The sequence below is a fragment of the Tasmannia lanceolata genome, unplaced genomic scaffold (genome assembly GCF_043159265.1).
Source record: "Tasmannia lanceolata isolate RefF3 unplaced genomic scaffold, GAP_Taslan_0.1 ptg000016l, whole genome shotgun sequence".
Lineage (NCBI taxonomy): Eukaryota > Viridiplantae > Streptophyta > Magnoliopsida > Canellales > Winteraceae > Tasmannia > Tasmannia lanceolata.
In genome coordinates, this window is record NW_027518693.1 from 13,259,026 (window position 1) to 13,281,492 (window position 22,467).

Genomic DNA, 22,467 nt, shown 5'->3' on the forward strand with positions numbered 1-22,467 from the left:
GTGGTCTAACAATCAAGATCACCTGGTGATGAGCAGACTCGATCGTGCCCTCCTCTCAAGCGAATGGATTGACATGTTCTCTTTGGTTTCCCTCCGAGCACTACCTAAGCCAATCTCCGACCATAATCCTGTCATGCTAACACTTGGGGAGGCTCCTATTGTCTCATGCCCGTTCAGGATGGATATTGCCTGGTGCAAAACACCAGCATTTAATGAATTGATTAAGGGTTGGTGGTCATCTTCTTCGCATATTGGGTGGAAGGGATTCGTTCTCTGTAAAAAAATAAGGGAGTTGAAAGGAAGAATTAAGCTATGGGCCAGGGCTGAAAAGGAGAACTCACTAAAAAGGAAAGTTGAAATTCTGAATCACCTTGAGGTTTTGGAAAAAAAGGAAGAAGCAGACCCTCTGTCGGAGACTGAAACCCAGCTCAGATCGACACTTAAATTCGATTACGATGAGCTCTTCAGACGGGAGGAGATCAGTTGGAAGTGCATGTTCAACTGTTTTCAAAATGCATCTAAGAGATCTACTCATCTACCACACTCTCCATCTGCTCTATTCACAGAAACATAAATAAGCTGTTGGCAGTTAAGATTGGAACATGAGATTTGATCTCAAGTCAATGCGCAAGCAATGTCTCCCAGGCATGTGTCTCGAAAATGTGCCGCACATGAACATGCACACGCATGCTGGCATGGGTAGAGCAAATATTTTGTGAAGAAAAATAGAGGTTAAATAAGTATAATATTGACTAGAAAAAAAAGCAGCATATAAACTGCTGCAACATTTGTTTTATCACTCCACACCATTAAGTTAATCAAAACAATGCCAATGTTAGCTAACTTAAAACACTTTTATTTGCTTCCTCAACAAAGTGAACGTAACAAATTTTACTATTCATCAAACAACAAGAGATTATATATAGTAATTGGGGTAAGATACAACAAAATACCTCTAAAATAAGGCAAGAACACCAAAAGATGCAGTGTTCACAAATTCCAATGTCAAAACAAGTAACTAACAGTAAAACACATAGCCATGGAAAGAAGTGCAGATAACATAAAATAATAAATGTTGAATTTAAAAACATATGTAACCACAATTATATTTGGTCCAAGAAAATTCTATTAGGACCTATTTTAACAAATGAATTGATTATAAACAAAAACGCAAGAAAACTGAAAAGGACACTTGCTCTATGGATTCATAATAATAACAAACTGTACGGCTACTCAATGGGAATTACCTGAACAATACCAGTGTCACACAGGTTCTTTAGTGCCATTAGGTATTTTGACTCCCCAAGACGATCTAGATACCGCCGGCAGAAGGCCAAGGTTGAAAAGTTCTTGTTGATTGTAGCAAGCAGCTGTTTTGCTCTGGGCAGTCTTAGTGGTATGTGTCCTACATCAAAATTTTTCATGTAATGGCTGCACTCTAAATCTTCTCGGACATATCCTTTCCCTGCGCATAAAAAGGGGAAGGAAATTGACATTAATCAGGGTTGTGGCATCCAGTGCCACCCCTTGTAATAATTATCCATAAACAATGAATAATTAAACCAACAGAGTCACCCATCTTTACCTGTTGATGCAAAAGTTTCAATTGCGAAAAATTCACCCTCCTCCATCTTTGTCTGTTCTCCACCTTTTACAATTGGGACAGACTTTCCAGCATGGATTTGATAGCTCCCTATGCTATGTCCATTCAAGTTCCGGATACTTTTAACTGCCAAGAGAAATCAATGACACTTGGCTAGCATAGAGATATAGTGATGATAGAGAACATGTTACATTTGAAAAGGAGCACTACACAAGCACCAGATCTCATAAAGCCAAGTAAAAGACTAAAAGATGGAACCATCAACCAAAGGAAAGAGGAGGGAAAATTAATTTAAAACAATGTGAAGTTGAGATGGTTGTAGTTGTAATGATATAGTTAAAACTAAAAGACAACAAGATTGAACACTCAAACAAAGGAAAGAGGACGGAAACTTCATTTAAATAATGTGAAGTTGAAAGATGGTTGTACTTGTAACGATATAGTTAATACTCAAAGACTAAAAGATTGAACTGTTAAACAAAGAAAAAAGAAAGAAGGAAAAATTCATTCAAAACAACACGAAGTTGAGATGGTCGTACTTGTAAGTTGTAACTAATAGTTACCGCAACTTCATGCAATCATATGGTATACATGTGAATCATTACTTTTATTTTAAGAGTAGAAAGTAGAAAGAAGAATCTAAATCTATATTACAAGCTAACAACTATGATCCAAGTCACTGCATTCATATTGTTGAAACGCAAGGAACTGGTTGCTAATTTAGGGTGCCCAGATGATTCAGAAATTGTATGAAATATAAAATATGGCAATAAGGTTACAGTTTGTACTGAAGATTAAAGAAAATTACACATAAAAGAAATCTTAACTTTCACCTACCAACAAGGGGAAAATGCCAATTTACAATAACAAGCGTACCTTGGAACACCTTTCCATTAATTTCAACCTCATAAGATTCCATGACCTCTTGGATTGCAGCACCAACATCACATAGGCGAACATCTATTCCGGATTCCTAAACATAGGAAGTAAGAAATTGCACACACACAAAAATAAATTCAAAATTCAAAATCTGATCCATGCATGATAATAATAGCTCTTCCTGGAACTTACTAATTTATACTTATTGGGTAAGAAGTCTTTGATGTAAAAAAAAAAAAAAATTCAAAACAAAGAACCAACAACTGGTACAAGATAAATAAAACAAAAACTACTACTCGATGATAATATTTGTATATCATTCCCTTTTGAAATTGTCCATTTGATATTTGTGATCCTGCGTTGTTTCCTCATTGTCTGGTCCTGTTTCTATGTCATCATTGTGAATGATTTCACTCGATGTACTTGGATTTATTTCATGTAAAACCAAATGTTCTTTCTTTTTTCTCTTCTTTTTGCAAGTATGTCACCGAGCATCATGCAACTGCATTTTTCACTAATTTTTATAATTATTTTTAATTTTTATGTTTTTCACTAATTTTTCACTTTCTACGCTTCTTGTTCCCTTCTCCCTGGCACTTCCCTTTACACTTCCTCAACCCTTCATGCTTTCTGCTTCCTCCCCGAGAGCCCTCACTTTTCGTTTTCACTTCCTACATTGATCCCCACTTTCACTTCCGGCACTGACATGTATGAGCTAGAGGATCCGCCCAACTGGCTCCCTCCTTTATATATACTTTAGGCAATTCAAGTGGAGGGGTAGCCAAAATTGTCAAGAGAAGACCAAGGATAGAAGTGCTGCTATAGAAATTAGAGTTGTTATGAATTGTTTTGGTAATGAAGACCAGGCTTCTGTCTTTCTGGTTTTCAAGTTGTATTTGAAGAGGACATTCTTACAGGAAGATATTTTCATGAAGCTATTTCTAGTAACACGAGTGATGCTCAATATCACCGATCATAATGTAGTAATGAGAGAGAAAAGGCTGTCAAAGTTGTGTTCTGATCCACAGAAGATATCCATACATTTAAACATGGTGATGTAAACGTAGAAGTAAATGCGAACCAGATATTTTATCGGAACAATTTGTAGTGCTATAAGTAAGCTTCACTCTGTTGGATTAGATGAGTGAGTGAGTGACTCGGCATTTTCAGAAAACAATGATAATTTGATTGGAAATGAAAGTCATGATCAATATAGTGCAAGTCAAAATGGTGCTTCAAATGGAGGTCTGCATCGAAAAAGAAAGAGCATGGAAAGTGTGCTTGTTAACTGACACTATAAAAAGTGAGACATTGACTGTGTCTGGAAAAGCTCAAATATTTCATGGAGATACAGAAACTGGTCATCTTGATGGGGAAATCATCCAATGTAAAGAATCACCAGATGTATTCATAGGAACAGGTCTAGATTCTTGTCTAAGTAGTTTAACGGGCCACAAAAATAACAGAAAGGCCTAATGGATAAACAAGCAAACTAAAGTGTGTGGAGTTCTATGATTTGTGGACACGGACACGACTGTCGTGTGCCGACACAGACACCGAGTGTCGGACAAGGCAATCCCCTAAAATCTAGAAACGGGGACACGACTAGAAGCGGATATGCGACTGCAATGAAAATCGGAGGCTAAGGATATTGGCACTACCATGTTTCTATAATTGCACTAACTCATCTTCTTTTTTAGGATTTAAACAGCTGCTAAAAGCTATTACAATTCCAAAAGCTGTTAGAAGTCAATTAAAATTTAAAAATGAAAAGACAAGCTGAGTTTGAGCAATTATTAAAACATTGTAGTGCCAATATCAATAGCCATTTAAAAATGTTAGAATATCATTAAGAAATAAGAATATGTAAAACCCATTGACTGATGACGATAGAATGTCTTTCAATTAAAAGGTACTCCTTTATTGTTGCATCGTTACACATTTAAAAAGATAGGGTTCAATGACAAAAGAATTAATAAAACCATTGGCAAAAAGTAAAAAGCCTGTAAAACATTCAACTGAAAATCTGAGCATTGTCAGCATTGTTACTTAACTTTTGATAAATCAAGACTGTGCAACAGTCCTATCAAACGGTCAAAAAGTGACAATCCTATGAAACAGTCAAAAAGCCATTGCAACAGTCCTATGAAACTGTCAAAAAGTCTGCAAAATTCCTATGAAATAGTAAAAAAAGTGATACATTTTTTTAAAAGAATCTGGATAATACATGTAACTATTAGAAACTGTTGGACAACACAACAATCGCATAAAGTGGGGTTTTTTTTTTCATTTCTACTATGAAACTTGCTAGACGTGTCTAAAGGAGTTCCGACACGAGTCCATCAACACGGGTCAATGCTAAGAAATTGAAGTGTTGGCAGTTGGCACCTAAGTTTGCAAAAGGATGTGCCTAGAAAAGATAAACTTCTTCAGAAAGAACCCTTACCTTCAACTCCACATGCCTTAGGTTGCATGTTTATCCATTAGGCACCTTCAACTCCGGTGGACACTTGAGAGGATTGATCGAATTAATCAAGGATAATGGGTTCGTTTTAGATCGACCTCCGGAGAGGTTTAATCGACCAAATATGTTCTCCAAGAGAAAGGTTCCCTTCGCTCATGTTGCAGTGAATACCATGCTCCAAATAGCAAGGAGGATGAGGTATGTGCATCCTCACAAGATCTATCATAGAGATTTGAGCATTTCCAACATTCTATCAAAGCAAAACAGTCGGGGATTCCCTGTAATTCCAAGTACATAGAGAAAGTGGATGCCTATAGCTTTGAAATGATTTGTTTTGAATTGCTGACAGGTAAAGTTTCCTTTGAAGAGGTCATCTCCAAGGAGATGAAATGAGAAAGAATATTAGGGCAGCCATGAGGCCGTTGTTTCCATTTCCAATACCAAAGTCCCTCGCTAACTTAACCAAAATATTCTGACAAATTGACCCGGTTCAGCGCTCTAGTTTCTTGTCCTTATGCAGGATCCTCCATTACATCAAGCACGTTCACGGTCAACATGATCCACCACCGCTGAATGACTAATGTGATTTTAAAACAAGCCTTTCCAAGAAGTTCCCTGCATGGAGAGAAACTATGTCGGCGGTGTCACAAATACCATTTCAAAAGTTTGCTTATGGAGCTATTGAGAAAAATAAAACTACTGTAAATCATAAAGAGAAAAGTTTTGAATCCAGCAGCGAGGAAGCATCAGTCTGTGGGTTGAGAATTAGTTAGTTATACCAGAGGATCCATTCCCTATACCTCCTCCACAATCCCTGCCTTAGATTATTTCCGAATATAACAATATGTCAAAGAAGTCCGCAGATGGAAAGGCTCACAAAATTCAAGACACCACCACAAGGGGTGAACAATTAGAGATGCAGTTTCTGGATGAATTTCAAAAACCAGCTGCCGCCTGCAGTGATTAATCCAGACCCAAGAAGGAGGGCATCTGACCACACATAAAAAACTAGTGTGTTCCACACATACAAACCCTCTCAGAGGGTGCTGTTTTTGTTGTTTTGAAATATGAATAAAATAGGTGCATTCTCAGCTGAGTACTGTTTTTGTTATTTATTTCAGGAAATCACTGTTCTATATCTCAAATTCAGATGAGGTACGGGGACATTGGAACTCAGAAATTTGGCTACTTAAAAATGCATGTATTGTAATTGGAGCTTCTATAATGGATAGAATTGGTGAGCCTAAAAGAAGTTTTTTTTTCCAAAAAAAGAAGAAAAAAATCGTCATCCAAAGACAAGAAATCAAAAGAGGCTAGAAACAGAAAACCTTACTACCAAGAGAAGGAGAGGTATGAGATGGGAAACAAAGAAATCACCTCCCCCAATGATATGGAGTTCTGGAAGTTGCAGATCGAATGATCGAGAATCCTCTCTCAAGAACCGAAAGGCCAAGCAAAGGAAACAAATATTTGCAAGGGATAAATCCTTAACAGAGAACAAAAGGCGGGGGAGCATTCACCGATAACAACATTGAGGACCGAGATTTGATGAAACAGAAGATCTGTAAAACATACAGAAAGGAAGTAGAGACCAAAGAAGCAGATGCACGCGGCATGACCCATGCATGTATAGAAGCCTAAAAGAGAAGAAGATAAAAAGATGCACAAGTTGCAGCTCTCCCCTTCTAGGGACAACATGTCTCCTCTACCGATATCTTGCCATTACCCCCTCCCTCCCTCCCTCTCTCGCTCCCTCTAACAAAAGAAAGACACCCTTGCTTCCCAAAAAACATGTAAGAAATGTATATAATGAATATCATTCACGAAAAAAAAGTGTGCCCATTCAATGGTTTGGATCTCATTTTCAGCCTTCCTCTAGGAATCTAGATAGTTCATTGCATGCTAAGACTAAGAATGCATCTGATAAACATCGGATTGGAGCCTCAACTGTTATCTTAGCATACCTCGCCCTGTAACAAAAGGAAAGCACCCGTTGCTTCTTTAAAATGAATACCATTCTCACGAAAAATCATGGAATGCCTCTTCAAATTATGGGCTCTCATTCTCAGTGTTCCTCTTTGAATCTTGATTGTACATTGCATAATGAGACCAAGAAGTAATCTGGTATGCTTTTAAAAGAAACTTAAAACAACATCAGCAACTAGTACTGCATGGTGAGTTCTAGAGGAAATCTTCTGGCATTCATTTGCTTACACATGATTCTACCTGTTTTAGTTCCTATTTGCATACATTTTTCTCGGGAAATACCAGAAGCTCATCAAATTCTGCGAGTCTATACTTATTTACCACAAAAGACACTTTCCATGACCATGCTTCTAACCGATTAAGGCCTTAAAACAAAATGAACAGATAGTACTTTAGCTATTAACCACAAGAATATAATGAAAATGTCAGCAAAATTTCCAAAGCAAGGCTCGTGAAAATAAGATATTACTTCCATCAAACCTTAATCAACCCAATATTAGCCAATAATAATTACTAAAACATGTTTCAACCATGTAATCATCATTAGATTATTTCTAAAGGTTGCAAGAAGGGGCAAATCACTACCTTAACTCCAGTGTTTGTAGCCTCCCTTGAAGCCTCAAGCAATGGATCAAACATCGGATTGAATGCCACTGTAAATGCGCAATCAACTATGTGTCCTACAGCAATTACAACAATTACAATAAGACATCAACATTCAGTAGTCAATAATTAAACTAAGACATCCCTATCAGTTTCATATTGTAGAGGGAGTCAAACTACATTACACACATTTTTTCTAGTAATGATCATTCCATTGCAAAGCTCAAAAGCACAAAAGGAGACCGAGAAGGTCCCCAAGATCTACAAACATTAGATGAACATAATGTATCCTAAGTAATAACATCAATAATGGGATAATGTGGTAGAGGATACCATCAACTTGGGTTCCAAAATCCAACTTCATGACATCATCGTATTGAAGTACAGTTTTATCACCAGAATTTGGGGTCCAATGTGCTGCAACCCTGTCAAGTAAAAGATCATCCTGAGTACAATTACTGTTTAAGAACAAAGATTGTGATCAATGTGGGTTCTCAAGAAAACACATTACCAATTTAACGAGCATCCAGTTGGGAAGGCAATGCCAGCTTGGAGGCCATTCTCTGAAATTAGTTTTCGGACAGTATTTTCCAAGGTTTCACAAAGGTCGACCATTAGAATCCCAGGCTTTAAAAGACCCCTGATATATTTCCGAACCTAATCACAATTAAAAAAAATTTTATGTGCAAGTTAGAAGTTGAGGCAAAACTGTTCTTCATCAACAAACTATTCTATGTTATAAAACAATGAATATATTAGATTTTTGTTTAAAGATATTTGATTATTGGAGAACAACCTATGATACCCGGATATTTCTCTAGGGCCAATGTTAGTGACACATATTTGCAGTTAGAAGTTTGAGCATGTCGGTCTAATATATACTATTTTCAATTTCCTATTTGCAGTTAGAAGTTTGACACATTTGCAGTTAGAAGTTTGAGCGTGTCAGTCTTATATATGCAGACCGAAAACAACTTGGGTAGAAACGGTGAGGAAAGACTTAAGGGCTAGGAACATAACAGAGAACATGACCTTGGATATGATAGAATGGAAGAAAATGATCCATGTAGACGAACCCAACTAGTGCCAAGATTAGACTCGGTCAATTTGAGCCGGATAGATCCTTTCACTTTCTTCATGAAAATTTTCTAAAGGATTCATTAGCCGACCCCAACTAGTTTGGGACAAAGGCTTAGTTGAGTTGAGTTAACTATCTTCTAGGTTATCCAGTTAAGTTGTATGGTATTTTATTCATAAATATCTTGTGTCTAATCTCACGGTATGAGACACATGTATTTGTATACATGTCCTAGAATTTGGAAAATGCCGATTCACATCTCAGTTCCCATGTGTGTGTGTGTGTGTGTGTGTGTGTGTGTGTGTGTGTGTGTGTGTGTTCATGACCATATCCATATCCGGGTATCATACAGCACAGCATGTCCTTATACACGATCAAAGAATAACCTGTCGATGAACTTCTGCCGCCCGACGAACTGCATCGTAAATCGGCTTCTCAAGGCGCTCCAATTCCCTCTTTTCCTCGGAGGAAGTCCTCCAAATGTTACTAGTAGGCAGTGACAACTTTAAAAATCAATCTCCATGAAGAGTAATAGATTAAATTTGGCAAACGAAAAACACTCACAAGAATTGAAACAAAGTTGTGATAAATTACTGCAAAAACCCAGCATCAACAGAAAAAGGACGGTGTAAATGCACTCAAATAACCTTGCTTAATCGGAATTACAAGTGAATTTATGTCAGCAATTTATCAGCAGTAAACAGAAACAAATTCTTACATTTATCAGATTTTCAGTTGGATGATATGTATCAATAAAAAATTGTATCTTCATGTGTGTACATTATGTGTCCAACTCCAAAGAAATAGACAGTATCACACAATGCAATGTTTGTAATGTTGTTTCAACAAAATTGGTATTATACACATTGGAGCTTTCTACACAAAAAAACTCATAGTTGTCAATTCGAACATGCAATTGTCCCTGTGCACCTGGGAAGTGATCAGCAACCAGGGCATTTAAGAAATTATTATTTAAATAAATAATATATATTACAAACAAAACAAAAAATATAGATATCGTGGAAAATAGAAACAATGTACACGTCCATGAAAAACATACTCATTTCCCAATGTTTAGAGGGAAAATAATGTTTTTACCCTTCTAGGACAATACTTACTGTACATAGTGGAAGGCAACTGCTTTGAGGTCGGCTGCCTAGGTTAAGGTTGCTCGGGAAGCGGATGATTAGGCGGTACAACCCCTCTCCCTTTTCTCTCTTTCCAATTCCTCTTCTCTGCTCTGCTAGGGTTTTTCGAAATTCTTTCAGTCACCTTATAGTCCACCATAGTCCAAATGTTCCTGGAAATTATTTATCCCACTAGACCATTTATACCTATATGCATCGGGAACTCCACCCATGGATCTCTTGATTCAAGAAATAAATGGTATTTATAACAAGTAGAATTGTTTGATCGTCAATTGATCACATTTTATTCATGAAATGGGTATTTCTAGTTCGCTATGATTTGTGGACACGGACACGAGCGTCGCATGTCGACACGGATCAGACACGACAAACCCCCAAAATTCAGAAATGGGGACACGGCTAAAATAGAAAGTATGTATAATTATAATTTGTGGACAGTGTTTGTCTACAAAAACACCCCTTTTATCTTTCAAAAAAAAAAAAATTTGTCGATACTGATTCATGTGTCGAGTTTCGAGTCTTTCGACACCGAGTTTTTTAGTCTTGTTTCAACGGAAGGGAGCCAAAAATGAAAAGAAATCAAAAGGACAATTCCACCTAACGGGCCGAACACAAGATAATCAAATAACAATGCATTCATCAATTTAATCTAGTTATCTTCCGTCTCCAATATACAATGAGAAGAAAGGGAGACCATTATAAGGGTGTTAGTTTGGGCTCGGGCTCGGAAGCTCGCTCGAGCTCGAGTCGGTAAGGGCTCGGCTCAAGCTCGGCTCGTTAAGCTTAACGAGCCGAGCCCGAGCTAGGCCGGACTCGGCTCGGCTCGTTAAGGCTCATTAAGAACTTAATATATTTAAAGAGTAGACATAAATTCATCAAAAGGGCTGTCCATTGAGTAGAAGGGGAAGTAAATATATATATATATATATATATATATATATTTTAAGCCCCTTTTCACTTCAGACCACCCCCCATGGTGTAAAAAGGGTAGTCAAATACAATACAAGGGGGCTGTCCATGAGAAGAACAAGGGGCGAAATATATCACTTCCCTTTTAAAGCAGAAATCCAATTAGGGTTTCAAAGGGGTCTCTCATTTTTCGTTGAGAAAACAGAGGGAGAAGGAGAGAACGAGAGATAGAGAGGAAGAGAGAGGGAGCTTGAGCTCCACCCACCATCCGCCGGTTACCCTCTTCACCACCATCATCAGCCACCTCTCCACCCCCTTCCCTTTTCCCCATCATCATCTCCACCACAATTCCTCCATTATTATCACCTCAAGCCCTAACTCCGGTCATCCCCCATTAACTCCTGCGAGTTCCTTTATCATTTCCGGCCACAATCTCGAACCACCACCATCTCTCTCTCTCTCCTTCCATCTCTCAGGTTCTCAAAGAGGGATTTTTGTGGAGAAAATAGAGGGGGGCAGAACTCTCAGATTTAGGGTTTTCTTCCCCATTTTAACAAAGATCGAGAGAGCAGGAGAAAATTAGAGAGATACAGAGAGAAAGCAGAGAGATCAGGAGGGTAAAACAGAGGGAGATCAAGACCAGAGAGCTGAGAAATCAGAGGAGAAAGAGGTCCAAAAAAGCCCAAAATATGTAGGATTTTGGGGCGCCCATTATGAGCTCAGTAAGGCTCGCGAGCTGCTCACGAGCCTGATTCGAGCCCGAGCTCAGGTATAGAGCTTAACGAGTCGAGCCGAGCTGGGCCAAACTCGGCTCGTCTCGGCTCATTTGCAACCCTAGACCATTATGATACAAAGAATATAGTATTGGAATAAGAGTTTGTTTAGGGTTTTAGGTTTTGGGTGTGTGTGTGTGTGTGTTTTTTTTTTTTTTTGAGGGGGTGGGGGTGGGGGGGGGGTATGGTTATAACAACAAATATTAGCTAAGGATTGAGCCTCTAGTTCAATGGTCAAAGGCTTTGCTCTCCAACTTGGACGTCGGAGGTTCAATCCCAACTTACCTACCGAAAATAAATATTAGCTAAAAGAAGAGCTCAAAGAAGAGTTTATAATAGAAGAAGAGTTAATAATAAAAGAGGCTAACACATTATTCTATAATAAAATAGAATGTCACACTTGACACGGTACAAAAACGTGCGCCACGCCAACATTAAGCCCAAAACTACCAGCTGTACATTTAAAAGTGTCCAAAGGAATGTCAACACGTGTGGACACGCGTGTCGCATCGTACATGGCACGACTCGTGTGTCAACAATAAATTCAAAGTGTCGGTTAAATCATAGCTAGTTCGGTTAAACAAATCTTCGACCAAAAGGTCATGAATAATGGTATTCGCGAGACTTGGTTTTGAACCTAGCTCTGGTCAAAATCCACACAAGAACCAAACAAGGGTGACCCATCCAATGTGACAATGGGTATCAAGATGAGCTTCATGCCTTAACATTTAGCAAACATCATTTTAGAAGTTTTGGATTGTACATAAAGATTTTGCATTCTCTCAAGCATATTCCTAGAAGTACAAATTATGTGGCAGATTCATCTGTTAGGACTGAGGTTGATAGAGATGAACTACCAATTGCACAAGATCTATGATGCAGGCCAGGCCAGGAGAAGAAGAAGAGAAGAGAAGAGAAGAAGGAAAAGAGGGGAGAAAGGAAAAGAGGGGAGAAAAGGCTGTAATTCAGTAGTATTCCAAAAGCTATTGTCCAATACATGAGGCCCTCATATGCAATGGAAATAAAATAACATGGAAAGTAAAATCCCAAAAACTAGATAACATGAAAATAAAATCTCTAAAAGTCATATTGAATAAAATCTCTAAAAGTTCCTATGATCCTCATCAATTTAACTATTTTGTAGCTATGTTTTGGGTTGATGTGGTTCGTTTGTTTTATAGATGTTTGTTTAGTCGACGAGTCATCCCATCCCCTCTATTCTTGTATTCTTTGCCTCCTTAAATAAGTTCACGTTATCATTCACCAAAAAAGGAAGAAAAAAAATGAAAAGGCAAACATTAAAATAAAGAAAAAAAAATCAAAGCTAAACTAAATGGGTTCGATAGTAAATGAATCACCAAATCAAATACCATCTCTCGCATATAAAAAAGAGACGCCATGACGAGGTTCCTAACTTCCCAATTGGGAGAGAGCAAGGTTACCTGGAACGCGGTTCGTTCCAGTACGCGGTATGGGAACGGGTACGGGGTACGATGGTAGCCCGGTACGAAGAGGGTAGGCTAAGTCGGTTTGCGATTTCGGCTCGTTGGTCGATTTGGAACCCAAATTTGGGTGGCTCTAGTACTATATATATATATATATATATATATATATATATATATATATATATATATATATATATATATATAAAATTTCATTTTATAGCCCATGCTACATACATTTAATAAACAAAACCAAAAACCTCGTGTATGCTATTCACATATATTCAAAATGAAAATTCTAGTTCCAATCCAATGCATCTATACTTATATATAAAGCTGAATGTGGTACGTTGTGGTTGTGCCACGTGTCAGCCCCTCTTTCCACCAAATTTCAAAAAATTTTATACTTCCGTTTCTATCTTTGCACGTGGTTGTCCAGACATCCAAAACCCCCCAAAAGTTGTGACTCTTCATTATCTAAGCTGTGGTGGTGCCACATGGCAACCCCTCCTCTATCCCCAAAGAATACTCTACTCTATATTGGAAATATTCCTTAAAATCAGTAATTAAAATCCTTTCCAATACGTCACCCCTTTGCATTCCGATTTTATTAATTATATATAATCACATCTCTTCCCTAAATGAGGAAATAAATAATCTCCATAATCACGTCTCTTTGTATGGCCATTTAGATCCAGAAATAAACGGAAATCTCTTTCCCAAACGTTTAACTTCCCTAAAACGTTAACTTCGCTTTACTTAAAATAGACGTATGTATTTTCTCTTTCGCATTAAATCCATTCTCTTCCCCTTTCCACAACGCTTAAAAATACGCTATTACAGTTTTTGCTATTAATGCATTCCCATTAAAGTCTGCTACATCGATACAATTTCCTTTCATGTTTTTGTCTTCTAGATTGCTCAATTTCTCACTTCATAGATATTTTTTCGTCAAAAAATAAAAAATAAATTAAAGAGCATTTTAAATTTAGCATGTTTGATGATGTGTGATTGTTAATTGTTTGATGATGTGTTTTAGGAATTTTGAGCGGAATGAATTGTAACAAATAGGGCTTCAGTTTTGCCACAGTCTAATTTGTAAGTTTGTCGCTTCCACTTTTGAAATTCTATTGCGAAGATTGATAGCATGGATATACAAAAGGAGTTGGTTTTATTTTTTTCTGATGAGTTGTAGAGATGTTATCCTTTTTATTTGGAAGTATTTTGATTCTAAATGTAAATTCAATTTTAGATGGGAGGAGAAAACAAATAATGGAGACTGATGTTCGATCTCTCTCATTAAGGCCTGCATCCCCGAAATAATCAAGGCCAACAAACTAAAGGGATACAAACACATTTTAGAGTTAATCCTCTTTTATTATAGGATTTGGATTTGGAGTCTGGATCTACTCTCATGTGCTTTATTGGCAATGGTGATTTTTGGGTTGTCTACATTTTGGAATTATCAATTTTAATTGGATTATTTTTGTTATGATTTGCAGACCTAACGATACCCCTTGGGATGGAGGTGAGTAGATTCAGACTCTTGATTATCTTTATATTTTTTCCTTCTCTGTTTTCTTTTTGAAATTTTCTAGATGGATTTTATATTGTTTATAACAATGATTTTTTATTTTATTTTTTAGATTCTTGCATTATAAATTCGTGACAGGCTTTGGGTTTTTTTCCCGGCTTCGAATGCTATGTTTTGGAATTTCTTTCTTTTCCATTGTAATATTTGAAATGGGTTGTGGGTATCATGTATATGGCTGTAAATATGAATTGCATCATTATTTTTTATTATATATATGTTGTCCACACCAAAATTATGCTTAGCTATTTTCAATTATTGCCATTGGGCATTTTTTCCCTATAATTAATATATTTGTTTCAAGTCCCATTTAGAATGTTATGTCTATAATATATCAGTTTTGATGGGTTTATTTTGGTTTTGATTTGCAGACCTCATGATAACCCTCGGGATGGAGGTGAGTAGATTCTGCCTCTTGATTTTTTTATTCATTTCCTTTTCTGTGTTTTTTTAAATTTTAGAGATGGGTTTTATGTTGTTTATGATGATGAATTCTGTTAGTTTTTCCTTTTTAGGTTGATGGATTATGAAATTATGAAGGGCTTTGGTTGTTTTTGGTCCTAAAGAAGTGAGTGCATCTCAGTTCGACTTAGCAGGTAGATTCCTGTAATTTCATTCTTGGATCTTTTTTTATCTATAAATTTCAGCCATTGTTATAACTTTGAATTTTTTATAAACCTTAGGATCTTTCTCATTCGGTTTCTATCATGTGAAAATCTATCTGCTCTAAAATAATATATATCTTGTGCTGAAAATCTATATGTATATACACACATATAAGGGTAATGAGATTTTAGCTGATTATGGAGAAGAGAGAATTGACTTTCCTTTTGAGCACTATTTACTGTGTTCAAGTGTGATATCGCGCATTTTCTTTATATATATAATAAGGAGAAAGGGCCGTTCCACTGTTCACGATGATGTGGCAGCCCTCCCCTTCCTCGCTCAAGTATACATGGCATGTTAATTTCTGACGCATTGATATTTCATAATTGAAAAACCTATTCCTTTGGGTTATAATAAGTGCCCAGAAACGTCTCTCAAAAACGCATTTAAATGCTTATAGATCACTTCGGTACCCTTCCTCCGCTGCGAACTTGCATCAATTCTTGCTTGCTCTACATCAAAACTTCATCAATTCTTGATTTTTTTCCTTCTTTTTCATGCATTACATTACGAGTTCAAGATTTGGCATGTGTACTTATTCTGATGTAGTTCTGTGTTGACATGTCACAAATGTAGTAAAAGTGACTTCTCAATTTATCAGATTACTCCATTGACATTTACTCTATTGGTGGGGTTTCAGAGAAGGGGGTTGAAGGAATTTCTTGAAGCCGTCCAATCCTAAGAATTAAGCTGTTAAGGTTCTTCAAGGATGGGATTTGTTTCAGCCTTCTTTGCAGTAGCAAAGGGTGATAGTACGGCATGACATTGTATCTCTTTTATTTTTTTCCTTTCTAATTCGAATTGAACTATTGCTTACTTGACTGACTGTTGCAAATGTGAAATTTATTTGAGTTTGTCATTTATATTATTGAAGTTTATGTTTGCCATTTCTTTTGATATGAGGCTTTGATATCATGAGGTACGAAATATATTTGAGATTTGATTAGGAGTAATGCACCTGATTTACATGAGAAAATTGTTCACATTTCTTTTATAAACATTCACTTTTTGGCCGCCCTGTGCATCGCACGGGTGTGGTAAGCAATTATTAAGAATAGCAATTATCTACAAAGCTGAATGTGGTAAGCTGGGGTGTCGCCATGTGGCACCCCCACTGCATTCCGACATGAAAAAACGCTTGATAATTGAACTTCGAGTTCCCACAACGAATGGAATTCCAAACGCTATTTTGATGCTATTAAGAGCTCAACTTGGAGTTCCCACAATGCATAGAATTCCAAACGTTATTTTGACGCCATATTTTAGGATTTCCTTTAAAAAAGAATTGGTTTCTCACGAATTCGCACTCATCAACAGATATGCCCCGTGCAATTTTTTAGAATACTAATTTTTACTATTCTCTAATCAGGTTTTTCCGAAATATTATGTTATACTATTTTATACCATATAATTTTTTGTAATCAAATTTATGAAATAATTTCTTTTTGAGTTATAAATCTTTCTTTTTTGGGCCGCCCCGTGCATCGCACGGGACTGCAACTAGTAATATATAAAATTTGAAGATCTCCAAATATCACTAAATTAAGTATCAACATATATTGCATTCTCAATCTTAAATGAAAGCAAACAAAAAATAACTACCCATTCTTAAATAAAAATGTAAAAACATAAACAAACTAATAAACTATTGTGCCACTCTCTTTTCCTAGTCCACTGAAGTGTTCCCTCTTTATGCATCTCTCCCTATCTCGCGGGTCGCCCGGGTCGCCATTTTTGGCGATCCGGGTCGCAATCGACCCACGTTTCGGGTCGGCGAACCCGGATCGCGGGTCGGAGGGTGGCAAGGCGATCTCGGTAACATTGGGAGAGAGTCCCTTAGCAGCGATACAAAAGATCAAGCATGTGCATCCAAGGGATAAATACCAAAAGGATATTTCAGACTAATTCACACGAAGCGAAGGTCCAACATCAACACAATATGGCCAAGAAATATCAGCAAAAAAATCTCATATCATACCTCAAAATATGAGATGTCACACCCCTAATAGCTCAAACATCCAGCCAAATCCCCGAAATACCTATAAAATTTGAACTCTTCCATTGCATTTGGACTTTCTCAAAATGAAGGATCATCCATCTATGATACAATAGTATTGAATGAATGGACTTGTTGAGAGAGAGAGAGAGAGAGAGAGAGAGAGAGAGAGAGAGAGAGAGAGAGAGACCGTTTAAACTTTAAAGGCCATGCTCCACAGAGAACACAATTATTTAAGGAAGTTGGAGAATAACTCCATCAGCAAAAGAATATTGTTCACACAAACTAGCGAAAAGGAACAAAACATAAGTAGATCATTGCAACTAGGGGAACTGTGCTAGTGACAGATGAAGGGACCTAAAAGATCACACTAAGAGGACAAAAAAAGGTTTGGTTAAATAACTCATTAAATTCATGAGAAGGAAGATACGCATAACAATCACAGCCAAAGATAAGGAGAAAGGAATAACCATGAGGTTTGCCACAAAAACAATTATGAGGAGAATTGTTGCCTAATATAGAATAAATTTGAGAATTTATAAGATGAACAACAATAAGTTCTACTTCGCGTCACATAAAATGAGCAACACCAGGTTCAATAAGAGAGTAAGAAAATGAGGAACACCAGGTTCAATAAGAGAGTAAGAACAACGGATAGTAGATGACCATTTTTCCTCTTCAAAACCCCATTCTGTTGTGGTATATGGAAACTTCTTTGAGAATGGATTTCCTTTACTCGTAAGGACTGCTGAAATTCAGTGGAAAGATATTCTCCCCTGAATCAAATCGCAAGGCATTGATTTTTTTGAAATGGTAATATATTGAAAAAGGGGGAACCGAGATGGTCCACCAGAGATAAAGAGAAGAAGAACATAAAAGACAAAACAAAATACAATGGAAAATATAGTACAAACTTCTCACGGGGGAAGGAAATCGAACCACTCCAACCCCTCTTTATTAACTCCAGATCTAGCGAGGGAATCCGCCTCACCATTTGCTTCGTGTCTTACATGCTTAAAAACCATAGACGACTCTAAAGTGAGATCAGAACTTTCCTCAAAGAAACTCAAAAATCTCCACGGGGGAGCCACTCTCCCAGTTAGCCAACTAATTACATTTGAAGAATCTCCTTCCACAATTACCCTATAGAGAGAATCATCACTTAGGCGCTTAATCCCCTAATATGCAGCCTGAACTTCCGCTTCAGATGAATCAGTCCTTCCAATTGGACCTGCAAAAGCCCACGATACCACCCCTCGAGAATCTCTACATAGCCCTCCAACCCCCGCTGGACCCGGATGGCCCATGCAGGACCCATCAAAATTTATTTTAAGAAAACCTTCAGGGGGAGCTTCCCATTTCTGACTTCTCTTCTCTCTCCTCATACCTTCAGAGCACACAATGCGCCACCCCTCCCACATATCGAAGGCTGATACGAATGTGAACAAAGGGATGCTCTTCACCCAATAAATAACCATGGCTATGATTTTATTATATAACCAATACGATGTCTTTGCCACACCTTCGAAAACTCTTGAGTTCCCTTCCTTCCAAATGACCCACCACAAAGCTATTAAACATAATCTCCAAAGCACCTTACCTTTCTTTTTCCAGGGCGCAAAATCCCAACTCAAAAATAGTTCTGCTAGAGATTTTGGAAAGACCCAGTAAATACCAAACCTGTCCAGAATGAGACCCCAAATCGCTCTTGTTACCTTGCAATGAATAAAAAGGTGGTCAATTGATTCCCCATCTTCCAAACAAAGCGAGCAATGGTCTACCAGGCACATACCCCTTTTTCTTAGAAACTCAATGGTCTGAATCCTCCCATTACACACTGCCCAACTGAAAAAAGTTACCGACGGGGGGGCATGAAACTTCCAAACATCAGCAGAGTAGGGGGATCCAAACGCAGGCAGCAACTGATAGTAAAAGGATTTCACCGAAAATTAGCCAGATGAATCCCATATCCATATCCACGTACATTGAGAAAAGCCATCAATGAATATAACAATGTAACAGAAACACAATAGAGACTATACGTGACAAAGGCCCCAAACATCACTATGTATGAACTATGAACTGCTAAGTAATACATAGAGTTGAACAAAGAAACGCAATGTATATGATACATGAGAAAGCTCCTAGACATCACTCTGGCCAGATTTTATCTAATGATTCGTATTTGGATATACATACATTTTCACAAATAAATTGTTCGAGGGCATTTATTGTGGATGTCTTTTCCCAGTAATCACGATGGAGAAAGCACCAATACAAACCGAATGGACGAAAGAAAATGCATGGATAGGGATTATGGAAACCTAGAATAGAAGATACATGAGGAAGGCCCCAAAAATCACCATGGCCAGATTTTACTTTATTATTTTTCTTTTGGTAGGTAAGCTGGGATTAAACCCCTGACCTCTAGGTCAAAGAACAAATCCTTGATCATTGAGCTAAAGGCTCAATCACAACAAGAAAAACCAGATCGTGGTGTAGGGATCTGTAATGGGACCCACAAGGTTTTCTCACGGTATTCTTTAGTAAAAGGTGAAAGAATAGTTCACTCTCTGCTCATCATGAGGCTGTGCATGGCCAGATTTTATCTGTGGTCCATATTTGGATATACATACATTTTCACACAAACCGTTCGAGGACAATTAATGTGGATGTCTTCTCACAATAATCGTGATTAAAAAGCACCAATTCAAATCTAAGGGACGAAAGATGATGTTAATGCATGGATAGGGATTATAGAAACATAATAGAGAAGATACATGAGAAAGGCCCCAAACATCACTATGAACTACATCAAATGGAACATGAGAAATATGAGTGCTTAAAAGAAATGAAACTTGAATACGTTTACCAAGAGAACAAGATTCACAAGTACCAGTAGTAGAAGATAAATTAGAAACATCAAATTTATTTCTAATCAAACTAACTATAAACATGGTTTTTTGAACAATCTTTATATGGATGAACAAGTCATCTATGCCACACAGGCCAAATATTATTTCTATGCTAAATATTAGATGAAGAGGCTAACAAACAAGAGGATGTACTTCAACTTGCAGCGGAAAGAACAATTTCAAGGCACCACACCTCTCTCAGACACCTCATCAAACACTTGGCGTGCACCTTTGATATCAACACAAATGCCATAGAACACAACTAGGACGAAGAAAGAGATGACAAGATTTGGATGAAGTGGAGGGAGGTTTCAAAATAAAAGGAAAGAGAGGATTTTAACCTAGAAAGAAGGGGGTTAAGGGAACTAGAAAGATCCCAACAAGGGTCTAAGGTTTAGAAAAAGAAAGATATTTATGGATTTAGAAAAAAAAGGGACAAGAAAGGATTGAGATTGAGAAAAGAAGGAAAAGAATATAAAAAAGAGGATCTTTTGTTGTTGTTTTTTTTGTTTTTTTTTTCCGAATTTGGGTGGATGGATTTACAAATGGTATTTACAAAAGGGAGGGTGGATGGATTTACAGGGAAGGAAGATGGGAATGGATTTTTGTTAGAGATTGAAGATTAGGATTAGGGATTTTGGGTTTTGGATGGAGATTTGATCGAGAATGGGATTTGGAAATGTATTTTTATTAGATATGGAAGAGGAGGTGGTGGAGGAATGGAGGATGAGATGTGGGTTGATGGAAATGGAGGAATGGGGGAAATACCGTAAAGAGGCATTGTGGCAAAGTGGGGTGGGAGAAAGTGGGTTACGGCAAAAAGGAAAGAAAGTGGGTTACGAGAAAAAGAAAGGAGGACCCATGCGAGGAAGGGAAGAGGGTTGTCGCTAGCGGGGGGCTGAGAGAGAGAGAGAGAGAGAGAGAGAGAGAGAGAGAGAGAGAGAGAGAGAGAGAGAGAGAGAGAGATCTGCAGGAAGGTGGGGTCACGTGAGGGTGAGGAAAAGGGGGGGTTAGCGGGACGAGGCCGGCGAGGTGGGCTAGGGGGCTGTGGGAGATGCGAGAGAGAGGGAGGGAGGCGAGAATGAAAGAGAGAGATGCGAAGGAAAGACTTCTATTCCTCTTTCTTCCTTCAAATCTTTGCTTTGATCATGGTTTTCAATTTTGGTTTCAGTCCCAATTTCGGCCTTTGTCGACACCTATCCTTTGCTTTGATCATGGTTTTAAATTTCGGTTTCGGTCCCAATTTCAGGGTTGGTCGACACCGAAATTTTGGCCGAAATCCCATAGTAAAAAAAGTAGTATTTTATTATTTCTGAAAATTAGGCCGAAATTACCGAAATTTTAGAATAATACTATATTTTAAAAAAAAACTCAATTTCCTAAAATGGGGACCGAAATCGGAAATTTCGGATTTCGTGAAATTTCAGTTTCGATCCCCACCGAAATCTGAAATTTAAAACCACGGCTTTGATACCATGTTAGAAAGGAAAGAGAAGGAGAAGAAGAAGAGTGAAGGAGAAGAATGTGAGTATCCACTAAGGAGCTCCCCTTATAATATGATGTATATATAGAGCCCAAAGTAGGGTTACATGGTACAAAGACTATAATACCCTCAACACTACATGTAATGACCATAATACTCTTCCAACAATATCCTTGCCATTATTCTATTTTTTTGAATGGGAAGGAATTTTATTAAAAGGGGCACAGGCCCGATGACCGAGATGGCCAAAGAAAAAATGTCTTACTCTTATTATATTTCAATATGGCAGTTATGTAATTATGACTCATTGAGTCATTGGTATTATAAAGTCAACTCCTTGAATTTGGACTGTGACTCTTCAAAACTCTTCAATATATTTCAATATGGCAGTTATGCAATTATGACTCATTGGTATTATAAAGTCAACTCCTTGAATTTGGACTGTAACTCTTTCTCCAAAACTCTTCATTTTTTCTTGGAAAACAACCTATAATTTCAGGATAGAATTGTATTCTTGAAAGAGCAACCTATTACTCATCTTACTTCATTGCCTTGTTAATTGAGGTACAAATAAATATTCATGTTTATATGTAACAAAAAAATTATACTCACTCATCATTGTATTGTTGGATTTCGCCCTCAGGAAACTGCCCAGAAGCAAAGAGTTCAGTGACAGGAATGGACGGTGGATCAGTCTGCTCAACAGATTCTTTCTTTTTCCTATACATATCAGAATATTGATCATCATTCTGCCTACAAAGTTAAAATCCAATTTCAAACAAAACAAAATTACGCCATTAAAAAATCATAATTACTATATGAAAATAGAAGCACACCTGCTTTTACTTTTCTTCTTCTTCTTCTTCTTCGTAGTTTCTGCATAAAATTTTCCCAATGCATGTTATGTACCAAAACTGGGAAATGATATTTC

The 22,467-nt window shown here is 37.4% G+C and overlaps 1 protein-coding gene across 4 annotated transcripts in view; it reads right to left on the minus strand.

Moving 5' to 3' along the window:
• LOC143848025 (methionine aminopeptidase 2B-like) overlaps nt 1-22,467 on the minus strand; it is a 50,077-nt gene that overhangs the window by 7,882 nt on the left and 19,728 nt on the right. For all 4 annotated transcript variants that reach the window (XM_077356794.1, XM_077356795.1, XM_077356796.1 and 1 more), the window contains 9 exons: nt 22,373-22,412; nt 22,149-22,256; nt 9,000-9,099; nt 8,047-8,192; nt 7,869-7,960; nt 7,518-7,612; nt 2,480-2,576; nt 1,586-1,729; nt 1,248-1,465 (listed from right to left, as the gene is read on the minus strand). In XM_077356794.1, the coding sequence (XP_077212909.1) occupies nt 1,248-1,465; nt 1,586-1,729; nt 2,480-2,576; nt 7,518-7,612; nt 7,869-7,960; nt 8,047-8,192; nt 9,000-9,099; nt 22,149-22,256; nt 22,373-22,412 (1,040 nt within the window). The remainder of the gene's footprint in view (nt 1-1,247; nt 1,466-1,585; nt 1,730-2,479; nt 2,577-7,517; nt 7,613-7,868; nt 7,961-8,046; nt 8,193-8,999; nt 9,100-22,148; nt 22,257-22,372; nt 22,413-22,467) is intronic.